At 34.8% G+C, this 21293-nt stretch overlaps 1 protein-coding gene and 1 pseudogene across 2 annotated transcripts; both read left to right on the forward strand.

Moving 5' to 3' along the window:
• The first annotated feature begins 578 nt into the window (after positions 1-578).
• LOC120085608 (cycloartenol synthase) lies at positions 579-20309 on the forward strand. 2 transcript variants are annotated; one of them, XM_039041678.1, is made up of 19 exons: positions 579-917; positions 1169-1354; positions 1609-1698; positions 2157-2351; positions 2430-2514; positions 3158-3324; positions 4213-4401; positions 4629-4742; positions 7517-7639; positions 7717-7839; positions 8489-8587; positions 15249-15305; positions 15391-15437; positions 15525-15668; positions 15897-16074; positions 16873-16953; positions 17108-17191; positions 17848-17986; positions 19960-20309. In XM_039041678.1, the coding sequence occupies exons 1-18, from the start codon at positions 693-695 to the stop codon at positions 17959-17961; spliced, it is 2301 nt and encodes a 766-aa protein (XP_038897606.1). In that variant the 5' UTR covers positions 579-692; the 3' UTR covers positions 17962-17986; positions 19960-20309. The 2 variants fall into 2 exon arrangements, with proteins under 2 accessions (XP_038897606.1, XP_038897607.1); XM_039041679.1 differs by having other exon boundaries at positions 20077-20309.
• On the forward strand, positions 8602-15235 carry LOC120085609 (annotated as a pseudogene).
• Positions 20310-21293: the final 984 nt, after the last annotated feature.

Below are 21293 nucleotides of genomic sequence, written 5' to 3' on the forward strand. Positions count from 1 at the left end.
AAAATTAAATTGATGTGAATTTTGTTAGGGACAATATTATAATTATCGGATAAATTATGTTATTGTGCTAATACTTTCTAGATCATCTTGTTACTAAACTTATTTGACCTTCATTTTGTATGACATAAACTTTATTAACGAAATATTTGGTTCATAATAGTTTTTCGATTTTCATTATTATCTATTATTCTATTATCAATTGTATTTGACTTCTAATTATTGGTTTATATATTTAAAGTTATAGCATAAATAAGTTTGTTCTAAAATTTCAATAAAAAATTTCATAATATTTTTATAAACTTATATTATATCCATAATTTTTTTTCTTCAAAATATCCATCAATATTTAAATATATGTTAATATATTCCCAAGTAGTTAGAAATATTTACATGATAATGATATTTTCGTGGTTGTGCATTAACTTAATAGCTAAATTGTGCACCACAACCACAAAAATGATTCACTGCCAACACAGCCTTCTTTTCACTTTTTGGTCCGGAAAAGTTACGGGTTTTTCCATTTTCTCATGTTTTGGTTATCCACTTTAAAGTTGCGTTGCAGCAGACGTGTTTGACAGTTCTAGTGAGTGGCTCGTTGGCACAGTGGCTGCCTGGCTGGTGTTTTCTCGTTCATAAATACAACACAACAACAACTACCACACCTAAAGACTCATTTTACAATCCAACCAAAAATGTGGCAGCTCAAAATTGGGGCCGATACCGTACTTACCGATCCTTCTAACGCCGGCGGCCGATGGCTCTCAACCCTCAACAACCACGTTGGTCGCCAAGTGTGGCATTTCCATCCCGAACTCGGCTCCCCGGAAGATCTTCAGCAAATACAACATGCTCGCCAGCGCTTCTCCGATCACCGATTCGAGAAGAAGCATAGTACTGATCTCCTCATGCGGATGCAGGTTCTTTCACCAACTAAACATTAAGAGCTTTGGAATTTGATCATTAAACTTCCTTGATCCATGCCCCCTTTTACTGATTTGGCCAAAAACCAACTCTGCTACATATTTCAATACTGAAAACCACAAGTTATGGTGGTTTTTTAGTACAGGACTTCGAGAGGGTTTTGGGAACCTGGAGTATTTATTGTTTTTTTTAGCTACATTTTGGATCAGGGATTGTAGTTCAGAAGTTTCTGATTTTCCAATTGCAGTTTGCCAAGGAGAATTCATCCTTTGTCAATCTACCGCAAATTAAAGTTAAAGATAAAGAAGATGTGACAGAGGAGGCAGTAACGCGGACTTTAAAAAGGGCTATCAATTTTTACTCAACAATCCAGGCACATGATGGTCACTGGGCTGGAGACTATGGCGGTCCAATGTTTCTAATGCCTGGTTTGGTAAGAGAATATTTGTGAAGGAGCATTTGTAATCTATATAACTTTATAGAATATGGTGTAGCGTGTCTATGTTTAGAGCTTCCAAGGAACATGTATAGAAGGGCGTTAATGCCAAATTTCCCCATCACTTTCCCTCCCACTTGTACCACTAATCTAGATTTATATGGGAAAAGAAACTTTAAAGATGCAAAATGATAGCATTTTACTACTGCATTGTTAACCATGTAAATTGTTATGTTGGTTTATCATCACAGGTCATTACTCTTTCCATTACAGGCGCCTTGAATGCTGTCTTATCTACAGAACACCAGCGTGAGATTTGCAGATATCTATACAATCATCAGGCAAGATTTTTTTCCCCTTTTGTTTTTCCACGTTGTGGCCTAAAATCTTAATGGATACCTTTTCTGTTCAAATCAGGTGCTATTTGTTTTTAACCACCACCAGTCAAGAATGTTTCAAGCCATAGTAGCTACTTACCTAAAATTTAATATTTTACTAATCTTTTGACAAGAAAATGTAGCAGGAAGCAATTGTCCCGGCAAAATAGTTGAGGTGTGGGTTCGAAAATTCATAGATATCAAAAAAGGAAAAAAAAAGGAAAGAAATTACCTAACGTTTGTTTGTCCTACTTTTATTTCGTGATAATGATATATTACTGCAAAAGAACAATTAATATGTTTTGTAGATTGCTTATTTTCTAGGGTTATGGGGTAGAAACGGCCAAACAGAACTAATATGAAGATCCTTAGCATTTAGAAATGAGTTCAATAACTTAATAGGATGATTTATGTCAATGCAGAATAGAGATGGGGGTTGGGGTTTACATATTGAAGGCCCAAGCACAATGTTTGGTTCTGTGCTGAATTATGTTACTTTGAGATTGCTTGGTGAAGAAGCTGAAGATGGGCAGGGTGGTGTTGATAAAGCACGAAAATGGATCTTGGACCACGGTGGTGCAACTGCAATTACTTCTTGGGGGAAAATGTGGCTTTCAGTATGGTCTTGAGTCTCTGATTCCTTGGTATATGATCTAAAATCAACAGTGAATGTAATTAATGTTTGCTGATGACAGGTACTTGGAGTATATGAATGGGCTGGAAATAATCCACTCCCTCCAGAACTATGGCTCTTGCCGTATCTTCTCCCTTGTCATCCAGGTCAATCATCATTTTCTTTTGTTAATGAAACATGATCAGTTTATTCAAGCAGAAATACATGTTTTTATTTAAACGGTGATTCAAAGGACATCGTTCCACCCATAGTGGCTGCTTCCAATGTAATATTGTGTGTGTCTGTGTGTGTTTTCTTTTAACTTAAAGCAGCCTAACCTACCTATTGAAAGAGGACTTCTTTAGCAATCAACTAAAGTTTGGAGGAAACCCCATGGTCAGGCTCTATTTTTGCAACAGACAGAGAAATAACTCAAACTCTATTGCAAAATCCAAAAGCATTGTAGAATCTGGTGGATAGAAAAGATAACAGAAGTACCCCTTTTCACCAGCCATATGAGCATATCTTCTCTTCACTTAAGATCTCAATTTTCCTCTTGATTTGTTTACATGCGTGTGCAAGTAGAGTTTAATTCCTAAATACAATTTCCTTGTCGATTCATAACATCTTACACATGTATACATGTGGATTATCATATTATGTGACTTAGATATTCAATGTTTTACCATTGCAACATGAACTAGTTAAGTTCAATTCTGATTGCCCCTTTTTTATATCTTCTTTTTGATGCTTTTATAGTAATTTTATCACTTGTTCACGGCTGCTAATTCTTGTTGGTTTGTTTAATAGGAAGGATGTGGTGTCATTGCCGAATGGTATACTTGCCCATGTGTTATCTGTATGGCAAGAGATTTGTTGGTCCTATAACGCCTATAATTAGATCTTTAAGGAAGGAACTTTATCTTGTCCCTTATCATGAAGTTGATTGGAATGTGGCTCGCAATCAGTGTGCAAAGGTGGGTAAGAAAACGGTTGAAGTTCTCTCTGAAATGTTTACTTTTGACGTAATTTTGGTCTCTGCTTTATCCCTTTTTAAATTCTCAACTCCCTCCTAAGTGTTTGGTCTAGGTTTTGGGAATATATATATTTCGGTTCTTGGTAGATTTGGCATATCAGTGTATCATTCTTTAGAATTTCAATTTCTTGACTCTAAATTATTGGAAGAAACAGTGAAGCCCTCCCAGATATTACAAGATCTGTGTACTGCATTTCTATTTAAGGCTTATTGTGCATTGTCACAAAAGTTTGTTTTCAAAAGAATGTGACTTTGTCAGGATGCGACTTATTTGAGAATAAGCTGGAATATCTCTCTTCCTAGAGAGACCAAAGAAAGACTACAAGCGTTGTCCAAAGAACTTTGGCTTCGTCTTTGAACTATCTTTCCGTTTCATTTACCAATGAAAAGGTTAGTTGAGTTCTTGTAAAAAAATAATAACTACAATAATGGGCAGTCAAATGTCTCGTAAATGTGGATGTTTTGTGCAATAATTAAATTTAGCAATCATTTACAATTGCCCCTCATCCAATAGGTACTTTGGATGCTTTATACATGCAATTCTTTTCTCAAGAATCTATGAGTCCGAAACTACCTTTCTCCTCAGTGAACTAACATTTGCTTGGACTAGTTAATTAGTTATTCTCTCATATTTTCTTTAGTTGATTGATAAGACGATTACCTGGTGCAAATTTTTGGAGAAGATGACAATATTTATGTTCATATACAAATTATTTGGTGCATTGACTGTAATGAACTACACATGCATTCTGAATATTAATTTGTTGCCAGTTTTCTTTGAAGGATGCCGTTTTTTTATGGTCACAGTTTGCTTTGCCATTGTTGTTAGGAAGATCTGTATTACCCACATCCGCTGGTTCAGGATGTTCTGTGGGCTTCACTGCACCATGTTTATGAGCCTCTTTTTATGTGTTGGCCTGCAAAAAGACTGAGGGAAAAGGCTTTGCGGACTGTAATGCAACATATCCACTATGAAGATGAAAATACTCGGTATATATGTATAGGGCCTGTCAACAAGGTATGCTTTAGGGACTATAAATTATGATTTACATGAAATAACAGATTACTTTTTGGATATCGAAAAGACAATATGTATATAAACAAATTTTGTGGCCATCTACGAAGGTCTCATTAATGAAACAATTGGGTCAGTTCTTTTCTTCAGGTCTTCTACACCACCTAGATGGAATTCCTCGTTTTATCATTTTTTCCATGGAGGCTTGATTGTCTACTTCATTTGTGCAGGTATTAAACATGCTTTGTTGTTGGGTGGAAGATCCACATTCAGAGGCATTCAAATTGCATATTCCAAGACTCTATGACTATCTTTGGATTGCTGAAGATGGCATGAAAATGCAGGTTCACAATTAACGCCACATTGCCTCTCATTGACATTATAAATGCTATTTTCTCCTACTAACAGTTTTTCTTCCCATCATTCTCAGAATATGTGGCATATACATATGATACAATGGGTTTAAGAAAAAGACACGGTCTTTCATTTGCTCTATGGAAGTATGATTTGTCATTGAAGAAAGAAACTAAGAAAGTAACATGGAAAGGAAAGAAACAAAAGATGCACAGGGAAAAAAAAAACAAAAAAACAAAAACAAAGACTACGGTTCACTATTTTAAAAAAATATTGTATCACCCTTGATGAAATATAAAAGAGACAAGACGAAAAGAGAGACCAACACACCGTTTACGTGGAAACCCTAGAACAGGGAGAAAAACCACGATACAGATCTTTTTCTTATTATTAAATTGATAAATTGAATACAAGGGAACAGGGCGAATAAATAGACAGTAGAGAACCTTAGGGCCGAAGACAATTACAAAAATACCCCTAGGTTAAAATCCTACTTTCAACAACCCTAGAGGAATATCTTTCTAGATTAGTTCCCAATGATGCTGTTGAGATCTGACGGTAGTACCTCTCAAGTTGGTACCTGATACTCTAACCACAGAGTACACAAAGGTTGCTGTAGTGAGTTTTTAGCATGCTTCATTATGTCTTGACCATGTTTTATTAATCACAAGGTGCAGTAAAATGGAATAAAATCATCTGTAGGCTCCTGTAAGAAATTGTCTAGAGAAAGGACAGTATTTGGAGGCTACATCTCAATTTCTTTATGATAGAGAGAGAAAGAAAAGAGGACAAAGAAGATTGGACTGTGCGTTGCATTATTTTTGTGTAATGCAAATTCATACATGTATGGTGTCAAGTCTTATTATAGTGAATTGAGCGAGACTGTCTGTCTCTAAAATCTACCTAGATGGAGATAATGAGAGGATATCTCAAGACAACGATTTATTCGGTTAGAAAAATAGTGTGATTAGTGATGCAAACCGATTCAATTATGTAACAAAACTAAGCCAAGAAGATTAAGCAAATTAATTGACTTTTCCAAGTTCAACCAATATACTTTCCCAAATAGAAAACTAAACATATCTATCTAGGAGTTCTACATCGAGATAAGGCACTTAAAAACTCTCCTTTTAGTGACTTCCACAAGAAATCTTCATTTTCATGCAAGATTTTACAACCAATCGTGTTCTTGTCTAGATTTAACTCAAGAGGCGAAAACTAGATCATACAAAACTATTCCTTGGTCAAAATAATAGACAATGCAATTCAGAGCACACAAACATGTGTTAATCCTCGTTTCCGTCATGATGCGTTGCGATCCCAAGCCTTGAACGTTTTCCTTGGCTCTAAAGAATGCTTCCTCCACCTTCTAGGCTGAGAAATTATCAAATCTGAAACTTTTTTCCTCTGATTGCGCTTCTCAAAATCAGATGAGAAAAGAAGAATATATAGTTTCCTCTGCATTGCACAGTGTCTCGATGTGGCCCTATTTTTACAAAATTGCCCACTTTTTTTTTAATATGTAGCATTGAAACGCTAGGTGTAGCATCTCAACAGTACAAACGAAACTTCAATCTTGGGGGGTGCTTTGCGGCATTGAGCGACAGAAGATCCAAATCTGAAGCATCTAGTCACTGTCTTTTGGTACTTGTGGCTTGGCTGCATGAATTCATGGGTTCGGACATTTGAGACGTTGTCCTCTCCGAAATTCTTGCTATAGCTCTCCGTGCTATGACCTGTATGCTCCATATTGCTCCTCTAAGCTCCAAATACTCCTTGTTTGAATCATCAATTAGATTAGAATTGCTCGAATCCTACAAAATCACATGAAAGCTCCGGAATATGTCCCAAAGGCAACAATGACATAAATCTAGGGATATGCTATCAACAATGACATTCTTTGATTTTGAAAAAGTTCAACACGGTAGTTCAAACGATACTAGATTTCTAAAAAGCGCCTAATAGGCAATATCCCCAAAAAGATTAAATTTAATACAATACTAACAGATGCATGTAAGGTAGTTAGATGATATGATATTAAATCTACCTTCACTCATAAGCTTAAGCGTTTGGATCAATTGGTGATTTAAACATGGCATGGCATCGGAGCAGGTGGTCCAGGAGGTCCTATGTTCAAACTCCTACAATGTTATTTGTTCCCCAATTAATATTGATTTTCACTTGTTGGATCTTCTATATATTTCAAGCCTACAAGTGAGGGGGGTGGTAGATGATATAATATTAAATTTACTTTGACCCATAAACTTAACCTTGGCAACAATAGTCTTTAATACTTCAACAGTAAAGAGAGTAAAGACTAGAATTTCTGTGTTTGTCTGATTTTTTGTTGTCTGATCACACTCGAAATGATGTATCTACTTATCGTATTCCTTCCTTGGGAAACTTTCAAACTGTCCGTCAGCCCGCTTTTAAACTGTGGAATTGGTGTTTAAACCATTTCTCAACCCTAGGTAGAAAATCCGATAATACATTCTTCTTACCATTCAGATAATATGTGTACAGAGTCCCAAGAATACTGGAAAGTTAGAAGAGAAACATTGAAAAGGACAGAAACTACACAACTCTTATTAGAAAAAAACTACACATAATTCATGCAATAGGAAATAATCTCAGCCGATTAGTTCTGTTACAGAAAGCATGAGCTGCTTAAGATTTCTGAGCTTTCCTATTAGATTTTATCATCACGTAGCAACATCTGGAAATTCAGAAGATGTATCTTGCTGTCTATGTTTGTTTACTGTAGGGTTACAATGGAAGTCAATTATGGGATACTGCATTTGCCGTTCAAGCTATCATGTCAACTAAGCTTTCTGAAGAATATGGGACAACTTTAAGAAAGGCGCACAAGTATATACAAGACTCCCAGGTTCTTATTAGAAGAATTTCTTATCAACTCCACGCTCTCTTTGTTTGTGTATAGGTGTTCAGTTTTCTACTTTACAGGTCCAAGAAGATTGTCCTGGGGATTTACAAAGTTGGTATCGTCATATTTCAAAAGGTGCATGGCCATTTTCAACTGCCGATCATGGATGGCCTATCTCTGACTGCACCGCTGAAGGTTTGAAGGTATTGGCTTGTTTTTATATATTAATTTTTAACATAGTTTAGATAGGATAATACTTCTTCCCTGAAGGTGGGAGTTTTGTTTTTGTTTTCCTTCCTTTTTTCCTTCTCCCATCACAGACTTTCTATTCCTTCTCCCATCACAGACTTTTGGAGATAGAAGCTAAATATGCACTTTATCTTGCCTCCGACTCTGATCCTAATTTTTTAAATTTATTTTTTATATTATTTGATAGCTTAAGATTAATCCATATGTTGGTAATACTTGTAGACCTTACACAAGGCAATTGTCAATTATTTGAATAGTATAAGTTGTGAATTACTTCAATCAAAATGATCTTATATTTTGTTTCCCCAAAAAACTATGAATTTATATATTTTTTTGGTTTTATATAAAAACATATTAGAATGTAGAATATGTAAAGGAGAATGACAGTCCCCACTAAAACATAGAATGGGGAAGAATACTCATTTTTCATGAGGTGGTTTCTCATACCCACCTTGACTCATCTGTAAAGGAGAATGACAGTCCCCACTAGAATGGGGCAAAAGAATTTCTGGCATTGCCTCACCTTTTAGCATCCTGAACAAATATCATACTTGCTTGGCCATTGTTTGTTTTCAAAATAATAATATTTGTTTATTTTTGTAGGCTGTTCTTTTATTATCAAAACTTCCTTCAGAAATAGTAGGGAAGTCGATTGATGAAGAACGGTTATACGATGCTGTAAATGTCATCCTGTCCTTACAGGTAACTATGGTTAATATGTTTTTTCTTTTGAAATTATTATTATTAGGAATAACCAAGCTTTCATCGAGGAAAAAAATGAAAGAATTCTAGGTATGCAAGAAAGAAAGCCCGCAAGAATTGGAGGCTACCTAAAAGAAAAGCCTCCAATCAAATAAGACAAAACTAAGTGAATAATTAAAAAAAATTAAAAGATTTTTTTTTTAAACCGAAATGCACAAAGAAACATGGTACCTAGCAAGGGACTAAAAGTAAAAAAGATTAAGCTCCTTCCCTCTAAAAATTATATGCCCTTACAAACTAAGCACACAACCCTACTTGCCTGTTGCCACAAAGATTTTCCTCTCTCTCTCTCTCACATACACACACACACTTTCATTGAAGAAAAAAATGAAAGAATATATCCTATAGAATAATTACAAAAAAACTTCGAAATTGAAGCCCACTGGGAAACGTGAAAGCACACAAGGGACCATAACTCTGGAGGTTCCCTTTCAATAACCCTGGAAACCCTGCTGTTCCTCTCTCCCTGCAAAGCCCATAAAATCGTACACACATTGTCGAGCCAAAGAAATCGGCCTTTCTCCCCAAACGGCGGATTGAGGAGGAACTCCTTGATCATAGTCTTGGAATCTCAGCTGGTAGTTCTGCAACTGTGAGTGTGCCTTGATGTAAGTTGGTTCTGAATTTGGAATGATTTTGACTTTCAGCGAGGTTTACCTCCCCCAAAGTTCCACTCCAAGCTGTTGAACCTAATTGTCTATTTCTTAGCATTGTGTGTTAGTATTTCTTGACATTGACCATATGTTTAATATTTTTTCGCACTGACCATTTGTTATGAGTTATGACTGGTGAATCGTTGTTGTCTAATTGGTGGTCAGATGGGATTTACATTGAAAGATGTTTCTGTTGTTGATTGAAAACTCATGTTTAACGCAAGCTGAGTCACCACCAACCTGGTTTTTTTAAAAAAAAAAATATTTCTAGGAAACAACCCTTCGTTGAAATAATGAAAGAGACTAATGCTCAAAATACAATAGTAAAAACAAATAAAACTTGTCAAATACTCATGAACCTAAACAAAAACCAATCTAAAAATTAATCTGGTGGAAAAAAACAATCCAAGTAAGATAAATATCTTGAATGGAAAAGTTTCCAAATAATTTGGAGAGTGAGCACCAAGAAGAAGCTTTAACATGAGCAATTTCATTACGTGTGGACCAAGGTAGAAACCTGTCTTGAAAAATATGTTGATTCCTTTCATACCAAATTTCCGATAAGATGGCTTTGACTGCATACTAATGCTCCAATGCCAATTACAGAAAACAACTAACTAAACAAACAAATAGAATGAATTGTCCCCTGTGCCTAATTCAACTTCTTGTATGGATGCGTTTCCCTTCCAAAATAATAATAATAATGAAATAAATAAATAAATAAATAAATAATTGTGTGATAGATGGACTCCAAGTCTTGTCCTTCATTGTCTCCCTTGAATTGTGAAGTACTGATTCAAGTAAACAAGGTTTATGGCTTTATGTTTTTTTTTTTTTGGTTATAATTCTATAATTAGGATTTTTCATTCTTGTAAATATTTTGTGATATTTTCCTTTTGTGATATTTTCCTTTTCTATGTCTTGTACACTTGTATATATTCATATCTTTGGTGAATGAATGAATAAAGCATTTTGATTCTTTTTCAAACCTAAGAGTTTTACATGGTATCAGAGCTCTCTAAATAAACTTAGGGTTTTTGTGAACCTTAGGGTTTGAGAATTTAGAACCCATTTGTGTTACGTTTAGGGTTTTGTGGAGAGGTGAGTTTACAGTTTTGCTCACAGTCGCCGTCTTCGGTTTGTTCGCCGTTGTTAGCCACCGCCGGAAAAAAAAAGTTGTTTTTTTCGACACTGCCCAGTCCAAAGAGAAGCCCAGCCGCCGATCTACAAAAAATTAGTCGGTTGCCATCTGACCAGCACGTGAGGCTCACGCGCCGATCGTCCTTCTCTGCCGTCCATCCACGTGCCGGCGCGTGTAGGCACGTGCGCCGTCCTTTTTTGCTCGTTTTCTGTGGGTTTTCTTTAGTGTGGTTGACTCTTCTTGATGGTGTGCTTGTTTGGGATATATAGATATTCTCACTGCTTGTCAAGACCTCTCTTCGGTAAATTAGGGTTTGATTCTCTGCTGTCCGGTGTCTATTGTTTTTGAGATAATGGCTGATCAGAAACTAGTAGTCATGTCTGAGATTGTTCCTATGGTGTCAAAAGTAATTGAACACAAGTTGAATGGATCCAACTATTTTTCATGGAGATCAAATGTCCGCCACTTTATTAGGAGCATGGAGATGGATGATCACATCACAGAAGAGCCACCGATTGATGCTAATAAGAAGATTTGGTGGCGGGACGATTCAAGGATGCTTCTAGAAATCAAGAATTCTATTGACCGGGAAATTGTTGAACTAGTAAATCACTGCGAGTCAGTCAAGGAACTATTGGAATATCTGGATTTTCTTTATTCAGGGAAAGAGAATATTAATAGAGTGTTTACTGTTTGTAAGACTCTATATCAACCTGATCAAGGAGAAAAATCTCTTACAAGCTACTTCATGGAGGTTATGCACGGAATTCAATGCCTTGATGCCAATCAGTACGGATCCAAAAGTTCTAATGGCTCAACGTGAAAAGTTGTTTATCATGAGCTTTTTAGTAGGCCTTGCACCTAAATATGAGATGGCCAAAGATCAAGTGTTGTCAAGCTCAAATATCTCCTCGTTGGAAGAAGCTTACACTCGAATACTTCGTACTGAAAAGACACAAGCAGTTACATCATCTGATTCTAGCAGTGCTTTGATTGGGTGCACAAATGATTACAAAGGTAATAAGGGGATGAATCAAATAGCTTCAAAGGTCATCCAAATAACCAAAGATCAAATCCAGGAGGTATTGTTGGCTATTATTGTCATAAACCTGGCCATACGAAACGTGAATGCAGAAAATTGCTGAATAAGGGTCAGAAGATGCCATCACCCTCTGCTCATGTCGCCTCTACTCCTGATAATCTTGACAAGTCAATTACGATTTCTGCAGAGGAATTTGCTAAATTTCAGCAGTATCAAGAGTCATTGAGGGCATCATCTTCTACTCCCATTACGGCCATCGCAGAGACAGGTAACATTTCTAAATGCCTTCTTTCCTCCACGTCAAAATGGGTCATTGACTCTGGCGCTACAGACCATATGACAGGTAACCCCAGTTTATTCTCTAACCTTTGTACATCTACCTCTTCACCTAATGTCACTATAGCTGATGGAACCTCCACTCCTGTTTTAGGATCAGGAACCGTCCATCTTACTGAATCAATTTCTTTATCATCAGTTTTAAATTTACCACATTTCTCGTTTAATTTGATTTCGGTTAGTAAACTCACTCGTGATCTTCATTGTTGTGTCTCTTTTTTTCCTGGTTATTGCTTATTTCAGGATCTTATGACGAAATAGACTATTGGTAAAGGGCGTGAAATTGGAGGTCTTTACATCTTTGAATCACAAACACCTACGGCCATCACATGCTCAAGTGTGTCGTCTCCCTTTGAAGAGCATTGTCGTTTGGGTCATCCGTCTATCTTTGTGTTGAAGAGTCTTCGTCCACAACTTCAACATCTGTCTTCTTTAGATTGTGAGTCATGTCAATTTGCTAAATTTCATCGTTTGAGTTTGTATCCTCGAGTCAATAAATGAGCTAGTGCTCCTTTTGAATTAGTCCATTCTGATGTTTGGGTGGGGTTCTTGTCCTATTGAGTCCAAAGGAGGGTTTCGGTATTTTGTTACATTTGTCGATGACTATTCTCGTGTTAAGTGGTTATATTTAATGAAAAGTCGTTATGAGTTACTTTCTCATTTTCATAACTTTCATGCTGAGATCCAAACTCAGTTTAGTGGTGCTTTAAAATCCTACGGAGTTATAATGCTAAGGAATATTTCTCTCATACACTCAAGTCTTATTTAGATGCCCATGGCATTCTTCATCAATCTTCTTGTGTCGATACTCCATCCCAAAATGGAGTTGCAGAACGAAAGAATTGTCATCTCCTTGAGACAGCCAGAGCCTTGATGTTTCAGATGCATGTTCCAAAATCCTTTTGGGCTGACGCTGTTTTCACAGCTTGTTTCTTAATAAATCGCATGCCTTCTTCCATTCTCAAGGGTGAGATACCTTTTCGTACTTATGCCCTAAGCAAAATTTGTTTCCCATTCCACCCAAAATATTTGGTTGTACTTGTTTTGTTCGGGATGTTCGGCCTCAACATACCAAGCTGGATCCAAAGTCCTTAAAATGTGTTTTCCTTGGTTATTTCCATGTCCAAAAGGGGTATCGGTGTTATTGTCCTAGTCTAAATAAATATTTCGTCTCTCCTGATATCGTTTTTTGAACATACCCCATTTTTTTTCATCACCATCATTCTCTCTGAATAAGAGTCAGGGGGAGCATAAGGAAGTAGAGGATGATTTCCTTGTCCACACAGTTACTTCTCCCTCCGATCCTCTTCCTGATTCATCTCTCTACCTGTGGCTACCTCTTCTCTTCCACCCATCGTTAAGGTCTATACTCGACAACAACCTCCTTCAGTTCCATGCCCTGTACCAGAGTCTTCTTCGTCAATGGATCCAGAAACGAGTGACGATCTCCTTATTGCTCTTCGTAAAGGTAAACGTACATGTGTTCATCCCATTTCCTTTTTTGTTTCATATAACCATTTGTCGCCTTCCACATGTTCATTCATTGCATCCTTAGAGTCTGTATCCATCCCTAAAACTGTTCATGAAGCTTTATCTCATCCTGGTTGGTGTGCCGCAATGGTGGAGGAGATGACTGCCTTAGATGATAATTGTACTTGGGATTTAGTTTCTCTTCTTGCAGGAAAGAAGGCTATCGGTTGCAAATGGGTGTTTGCAGTTAAAGTCAATCTTGATGGTTCTGTTGCTCGGTTAAAAGCGCACCTCGTAGCGAAAGGCTACGCATAAACTTATGGCGTTGACTATGCTGATACTTTTTCTCCTGTAGCAAAAATGGCATCTGTAAGGTTGTTTATTTCATTAGCTTCAATCAATCATTGGCCTTTACATCAGCTTGATATTAAAAATGCATTTCTTCATGGTGATCTTCAAGAAGAGGTGTATATGGAGCAACCACCAGGGTTTGTTGCTCAGGGGGAGAATGGAACGGTGTGTATCCTTCGTAAATCCTTGTATGGATTAAAGCAGAGCCCACGAGCTTGGTTTGGTAAATTTAGTCAGGTGATTGAAAGCTTTGGAATGCAGAAGAGTAGGTCAGATCATTCAGTCTTTTTTAAGAGATCTGAGGGTGGTGTCATCTTGTTAGTTGTATATGTGAATGATATTGTGATTACTGGTGATGATGCTTCAGGTATCCAGTCTCTAAAGACCTTTCTTCATAGTCAATTCCATACAAAAGATTTGGGCATGTAGAAATACTTCTTAGGAATTGAGGTAATAAGAAGCAAGAAAGGAATTCTATTATCACAGAGAAAATATGTGCTTGACTTGTTGACTGAAACAGGAAAGCTAGGGGCTAAGCCATGTAGTACCCCAATGATGCCCAACTTACAGCTCACAAAAGATAGAGAATGGCTAAAAGATCCTGAAAGATATAGGAGGTTAGTGGGAAAACTTAATTACCTTACATTGACTCGACCCGACATTGCCTATTCAGTAAGTATTGTGAGTCAGTACATGTCATGTCCTACAGTTGATCATTGGGCTGCATTGGAACAGATTCTTTGTTATTTAAAGGCTGCTCCCGGACGTGGTTTATTATATAAGGATTATGGTCATACTAATATTGAATGTTTCTCAGACGCTGATTGGGCAGGATTTAAAGAAGACAAAAGATCAATTTCAGGGTATTGTGTTTTTGTTGGTGGTAATTTGATTTCTTGGAAGAGTAAGAAGTAAAATATGTGGTGTCATGTTCAAGTGCAGAATCAGAATATAAAGCAACGGCACAATCTGTGTGAATTGATTTGGATATATGAACTTCTTGTTGAGTTTGGATTTGAAATCACCACACCGACAAAGTTGTGGTGTGATAATCAATCAAGTAGCACTTCATATTGCGTCTAATCCAGTATTTCATGAAAGGACTAAACATATTGAAGTTGATTGCCATTTTGTACGTGAGAAAATTCAACAAAGGTTGGTATCTACAGAATATGTGAAGACTGGAGAACAATTAGGAGATAGCTTCACGAAAGCATTGGATGGAAGACGTATAAATTATCTATGTAACAAGTTGGGCATGATTAACATATATGCTCCAACTTGAGGGGGAGTGTTATAATTCTATAATTAGGATTTTCCATTCTTGTAAATATTTTGTGATATTTTCCTTTTCTATGCCTTGTACACTTGTATATATTCATATCTTTGGAGCATTCTGATTCTTTCTCAAACCTAAGAGTTTTACAAGTACTACACAAGTGTCTATTGAAAGTAGATGCTGAGGCATGATATATATCTTTTTCTCGATCCTTTTAATCTAAAGATGCACTATTTAGGCTTCTTTCAATCTGAACACGCTCTAGATTTTTATTCTTTAAATCCAAGTTCATTAGCGTTAGTCTTTAATCCAAATTTATTAGCTTGCAGAATACTGATGGTGGCTTTGCCACTTATGAACTCACCAGATCATACCGGTGGCTGGAGGTAAATACAATTGATTGTTATGGACATTATTTTCTCGCCCTCTTATTGTAGCTTGGGTTATTTATTATTTACGTTTGATTTTCAGCTGATGAACCCTGCTGAAACTTTCGGTGATATTGTCATTGACTACCCGTAAGATTTTAAAATGGCTCATGTCCATTGATTTAGCCTTCCTTTGTATATATCTTGAAATTGATGTTGGACCAATTGAATATATAGATATGTCGAGTGTACGTCAGCAGCAATTCAAGCACTTGCAGCGTTCAAGAAATTATATCCGGGTCATAGAAGCAATGAAATTGGCAATTCTATTGCTAAAGCTGCAGACTTCATTGAAAGCATACAAGCAACTGATGGATCTTGGTTCGTTTCAATTTCATTGTTATGTTTTTAAAGTTTAACTTGATACATTTGGTCCCATTATTCTACCTTTCATTTGCTCTATGAAAGTAGGAATTTCATCTTAAAAGAAGTATTTAGTCTCCTTGAATGGCCTTTCTACTAGAATAGTACTGTTTAGTGCTATACTATACTGGAGCGGTCTATGCTAATATTTTATGCATGAATATTGTCGAATTACTTACATGATAGGTATGGATCGTGGGGAGTCTGCTTCACCTATGGTGGTTGGTTTGGCATAAGGGGTCTGATTGCTGCTGGAAGGAGATACGAAAGCTGTTCTAGTCTTCGTAAAGCTTGTGATTTCCTAATGTCTAAGGAGCTTGCTGCCGGTGGCTGGGGAGAAAGTTATCTTTCCTGCCAGGATAAGGTTGTATGAAATTCCTCTCGCTCAGGAATGTAATTATGCTGTTTTTTTTTTTTTTTTTTTTTTTTTTTTTTTTTTTTGCTGATGCAAGCATATTATGGAATTACAGATTCAACCCGTGAACGAGGAGCAAATATGGATCTCGTTTTTTCCTCTCGCTTCTCGCTCCTTCCTCTCGCTTTTTTTTCTTTTTTTTCTTTTTAAAAAATTCTTATCAAATTTGCTTCATGCTCCCCTTCGGATTCTTCCTCTTGCTCCTTGGTCTTGCTCTCGCTTTGATTTACGTTCCAGCTTCCATCTTTAACTGAAGAAGAAGAAGATCAAGAGTGAGAAGGATTTTTTTTCCCCAAAAATGTTGCAGTCAGGAGGAAGAAGCAAAGAGAAGGAAGAGAGAATCGGGGTGATTTTGGTAATTTTGTTAAGGATGATGTAAGCAAGAGGCCAAAAAATGTTTGTTTTCAAAATTTAGGTCAAATTTTATTTGGGCTGTCCATACCATTTTCTCTGCTTTTATGTCATAAGTCATAACCAAAGTTTCTGAGTGAATGACCTTTGGAAATTTGGGCTACTTTTCATGTTATGAGTTATTGTAACCCACCAATTTTGCTGGATTACAAGACCGCAAATTTTCCTCTATCGTGCAAGCAAAAAGGTTCGTATTTGTAGGATCTGACTATCCTGTGACTGCCTGATGATGACTTGTATTATGATTTATTGATATATCGTTTCTACGATTGACCACAAGTATTATTCAAGTATTATGTATTCCTGTTTCACGAAATCTTATTATCATTTGAATAGGTGTACACAAATATCAAAGATGATAGGCCACATCTTGTCAATACTGGTTGGGCTATGTTATCCCTCATCGATGCTGGGCAGGTATTAAATATTGGTTTATAAGAGCTAAAACTATCATACATTTATCAAATTAATTGATTCTCCATGTTAGGTATAATTTGTTGTACTTCCTAAGATGTTCTTAAAGCTTTTGATATGTTGATGTTAACGATTACAAATTTTCTCATGTGGTTAGGCTGAAAGAGATCCAACACCATTACACCGTGCAGCAAGGATACTAATTAATTCTCAGATGGAGGATGGAGATTTTCCTCAAGAGGTAACTGGACTTTACTCTTTAAATTTTATTACTTTAAACTGACCAATGTAACCATAATTGGTTGGAAGTTGATTATGGAATTTGTTTTGTGCCTTGACGTTGATGGGATATAACTTAATTTTAGGAAAAATATTGATTTATATCCCTCAACTTTATGGTTGTATCAATTTACATTCTAAACTAATAATTATACCAATCTACACTGAACTTTTGTAAGTGTATCAATCTACACCCTCTAGAGAAAAGTCCCATATAAAACTTAGAATTGTATCAACTAAACTCCAAACTTTCATAAATGAATCAATTTGGACTCTTATTCAGAATTTTATTGAGAATAATCATACATTTACTTATTCATTTTATAAAATCGATATTGAAGAAGCTACCCGCACTTGAGAATCTAAATCTAAATTAATTGGTTTATAAAATTTAGAAGTTTAATTGACTGAAATTATAAGTTTTGTACAATTCAGTTCAACGAAATATGGAGGAGGGTAGGATTTAATACGATACCATTATTAGTTTAGAGTTTTGATTAATATAACTCCAAAAGTTTAGAGTACAGATTAATATTTGCTGTTAATTTTATAAAAGAATTCTCTACATTTACTGCCGCATTTCTTTATGTTAATTTGTAGATTTTGTTTTTTGTACAGGATATCATGGGAGTTTTTAACAAGAACTGCATGATTAGTTATTCCGCTTACCGTAACATTTTCCCTATATGGGCCCTTGGGGAATATCGCTGCCGGGTACTGCAAGCCTCTTAAAAAAAATGATGTTTTTATTGCCAATGTGAGTTACAAAAGTACTTCTTTAGATTATTGCAGATGCTTATGCTTTATTCTGCTCTTCTAACTTCTATCGCATGAATAATTTCATTTTATTACCCGATCAATTTGATACATCATTAGGTGATATATTACTATACGTCATTCTTAAAGGCTAATGATGCAGTAAACAATCAATGGAAACAATATGAAAATTTTTAATTAAATGAGGTGTTAAGTCTCTAAGTTTTCAAGATTATGTCTAGGTGTTTTAACTTTATAAAGTGTCTATTAAATCTTTGAATGGTTGAATTTGTTGCATCTATTTGAATTTTTATAAGTGTCAAATAGTTTCTTAAACATTCAAATTTGTATTTATTAGGTGTATAAAAATTAGATTGTGTCAAGTAGGTTTTTGGCCTATTCGACGTTTTTTAAAATTCAAATTTGACACTAAAGTTTAAAATTCCTATTAGACATAAATGCTATTTTATATCTAATTTATCAATTAATTTTTAAAAATCTCAAATATGTCTTAACACCTATTAATCACAAGGTGAAAATTTAAGAATTTATTAGACATGTTTTGGTGATGTCTTAGATACAAAATTGGAAGTTAAAAAGGCATTAAATATTTTTTTTAAACTTTAGGATCTTCTATTGCAAGTACATATATATATATATATAATTTACTCGGGATGTAGCTTTTCATGGACTCAGTTTAATAATTAATTATTATTATTATTATTATATATATTTTTTGTAACAATTATATCTTGAAGGCTTGTTTCTAAAAGGAAAAAAATCATTTATTTTTTTGTTTGCAAAAATCAAATTTATAACCATTTATAACATTATTACTGTTTTCTTTTTTAGTATAACAACTATGAGTAGGGGATTGAACCTTCGACCTCTAGGAATTAAGGTCGTGTCAATACTATTGGACCAAATTGCTCAATTTATTAGAGATAAAAAATTTATAATTGGAGTACATTGTTTTCTAGTCTAGAGTTAAAGAAACACTAGAGGGATGGAAAGAATAAAAGAGGAGATGAAGTTCTTCGATATACCACGTTAAACTGGGAAAAATCACCCCATTGTTTCAAATTGCTCAATTTAATTCCACTATAAATGCAAAGATGGAGATTGTTTTTGAAGGATAACAACGATGGAGAGATGCACTAGTAAGCAAAGAAAAAAATTAAGTTGTAGGGTGTGTTTGGAATACATTTTCAAGTGTTTAATTTAAAAAAATAAGTCATTCTAGAAGAAATTGGAGTGTTTGACAAATACTTAGAATAGTTTTTTCGGATGTATTTTAATTAGTTTTTATTAAAAGTGTTTAAATAAAAATGAGTTTTTTGGAAAATACTTTCTTCTTAAGTCAATCTAAATGGACCCTAGGTTTTTAGTTATACCAAGTGATTATGGTCAGCACGAGTCAAACTAAGTAATAAGTTAACTTATTTGACAAATAATATATGTTAATGATAAAAAAAATACGTGGTTTGAATTTTTTCTTGTATTATATTTAAAACTAAATAAATAATGATCATTATTTTTTTTATTGTAATAAAATAGTATGGTCTGTGAGGAGTCATTTTTAGCGGTGAATTGGAGTGTTTAATAATCATTCAAAATATATTTTGAAGTACTTTTAATATTTTTTATCAAAAGTATTTAAATAAAAATGAATTTATTGAAAAATACTTTTTTCTTAAGTTAATTCAAATGGATACAAAGTTCATGCGAAGCGATATGTGTAATGACAACTCCTAACCAAACATTCAGGGAATTTGTTTTAAAAGTTTTGGTGACAAAATTATTTGTTGCATAAAATAATGAGAAAGTATGATGGATGACAAAATTAATCAGGTATTTTACAAACATGTATTTAAAATTTGTGATTTCGCAGATATAGCAGAATACTCAAATTCAGACTATTGTTATTATTATTATTTTCATATTTTGATTTGATCCTTTTTAACATGTCTCCAGCTTTTACTTGATTGCGATCATTTCTTTCACCTCAAGTGCTGGTTTAGACTTCACCTAATCCATTCGATGTGTCGATCCTCACTGATTTTAATGTCATTTTTTACTCCTCTGGTGAAGCAAATTCCATTCGTGAGTCGGCGTGATTGAAGAAGAAGACGATCTGGATTGATTGAATCGACGTCCTTTTCGCCAATTTTTTTTTTCTTTTACGGATTGATTCCATTGCATTCGATCCCTACATTTGGAAACTCTCTCTCTCAACCTCTGTCAGGGTTAACATATTTATTGTACCTTTTTTTCCATTTTTGAAAAAGATCTTGATTCTAATTGATCGATGATGCCGAAATAAATACTCCTGGTATAATCGGTGTTTAATTAATTTTCATATCTTTTATATAAAAAGTGATATTTAATCGATAACTTGTGTTCTTAAATCATAACAGCTACCCAATTTTACTGCAACCCATTAATATTTTTAGATGCCTTTAATCATACATTTATTGCGTTTTTTTTTCTTCTCTTCATCAAAATAGAGCAATTAAACCTCTCTCTCTCATTTCTGTCCTATGACTTGACACCACCTCCCATGACGTGATCACTCACAATAGGAACATCTTGGTCATCAAACTGTTAATTTTGGCATTTCTACAAATTTTAAATTTTGGGTTATAAACTTAATTTTCATTTTATATTTTGTCAGTAGTGTAAGTGATCACTGTCAGATTGTAATAGAAAATTTTATGAATCCCATTTGAAAAGAACTTTTCTCTAATAGAGTTCCTTTCAATTCTAAGAGAAAAATGAAAATTTGATAAAGTCAAAGTGAAAGAGACAAAGAAGGGATGGGAACTATGAATGTGACCATCATGGCCCAAAAAAAAAAAAAAAAATGGTACAATTTGATGCACTCAAATATTTTCTTATTTGGAAAGATAATCACAAAATACTTGAAATCAAATAGTAATCAGATGACAATCACAAACTACTTACTATTACATAGCAATCACAAAGTATTTAGTATCAAATAACTATCAGATGCCAATCATATACAAATCACAAATTACTTAGTATCAAATAGCAAGATGAGTTGTAACTAATTTTATGTTGATTTTGATATTTTTGTAAATAGTATATTAGTGATATATCATATTTATATCTAATATATCAATAAACTGATATACTTACATATTAATGTGAGTTATAACTAGTTTTAGTATCAGATGGTAATTAGACAACCATCTGTATCATTGGCACATAGATAACTAATATGAAATAGTAATTAGACAATAATAAAAAAAATAGTAATAAAATAGCAATAAGATAACAATCATTAT

Source organism: Benincasa hispida, chromosome 9 (assembly GCF_009727055.1).
Source record: "Benincasa hispida cultivar B227 chromosome 9, ASM972705v1, whole genome shotgun sequence".
Lineage (NCBI taxonomy): Eukaryota > Viridiplantae > Streptophyta > Magnoliopsida > Cucurbitales > Cucurbitaceae > Benincasa > Benincasa hispida.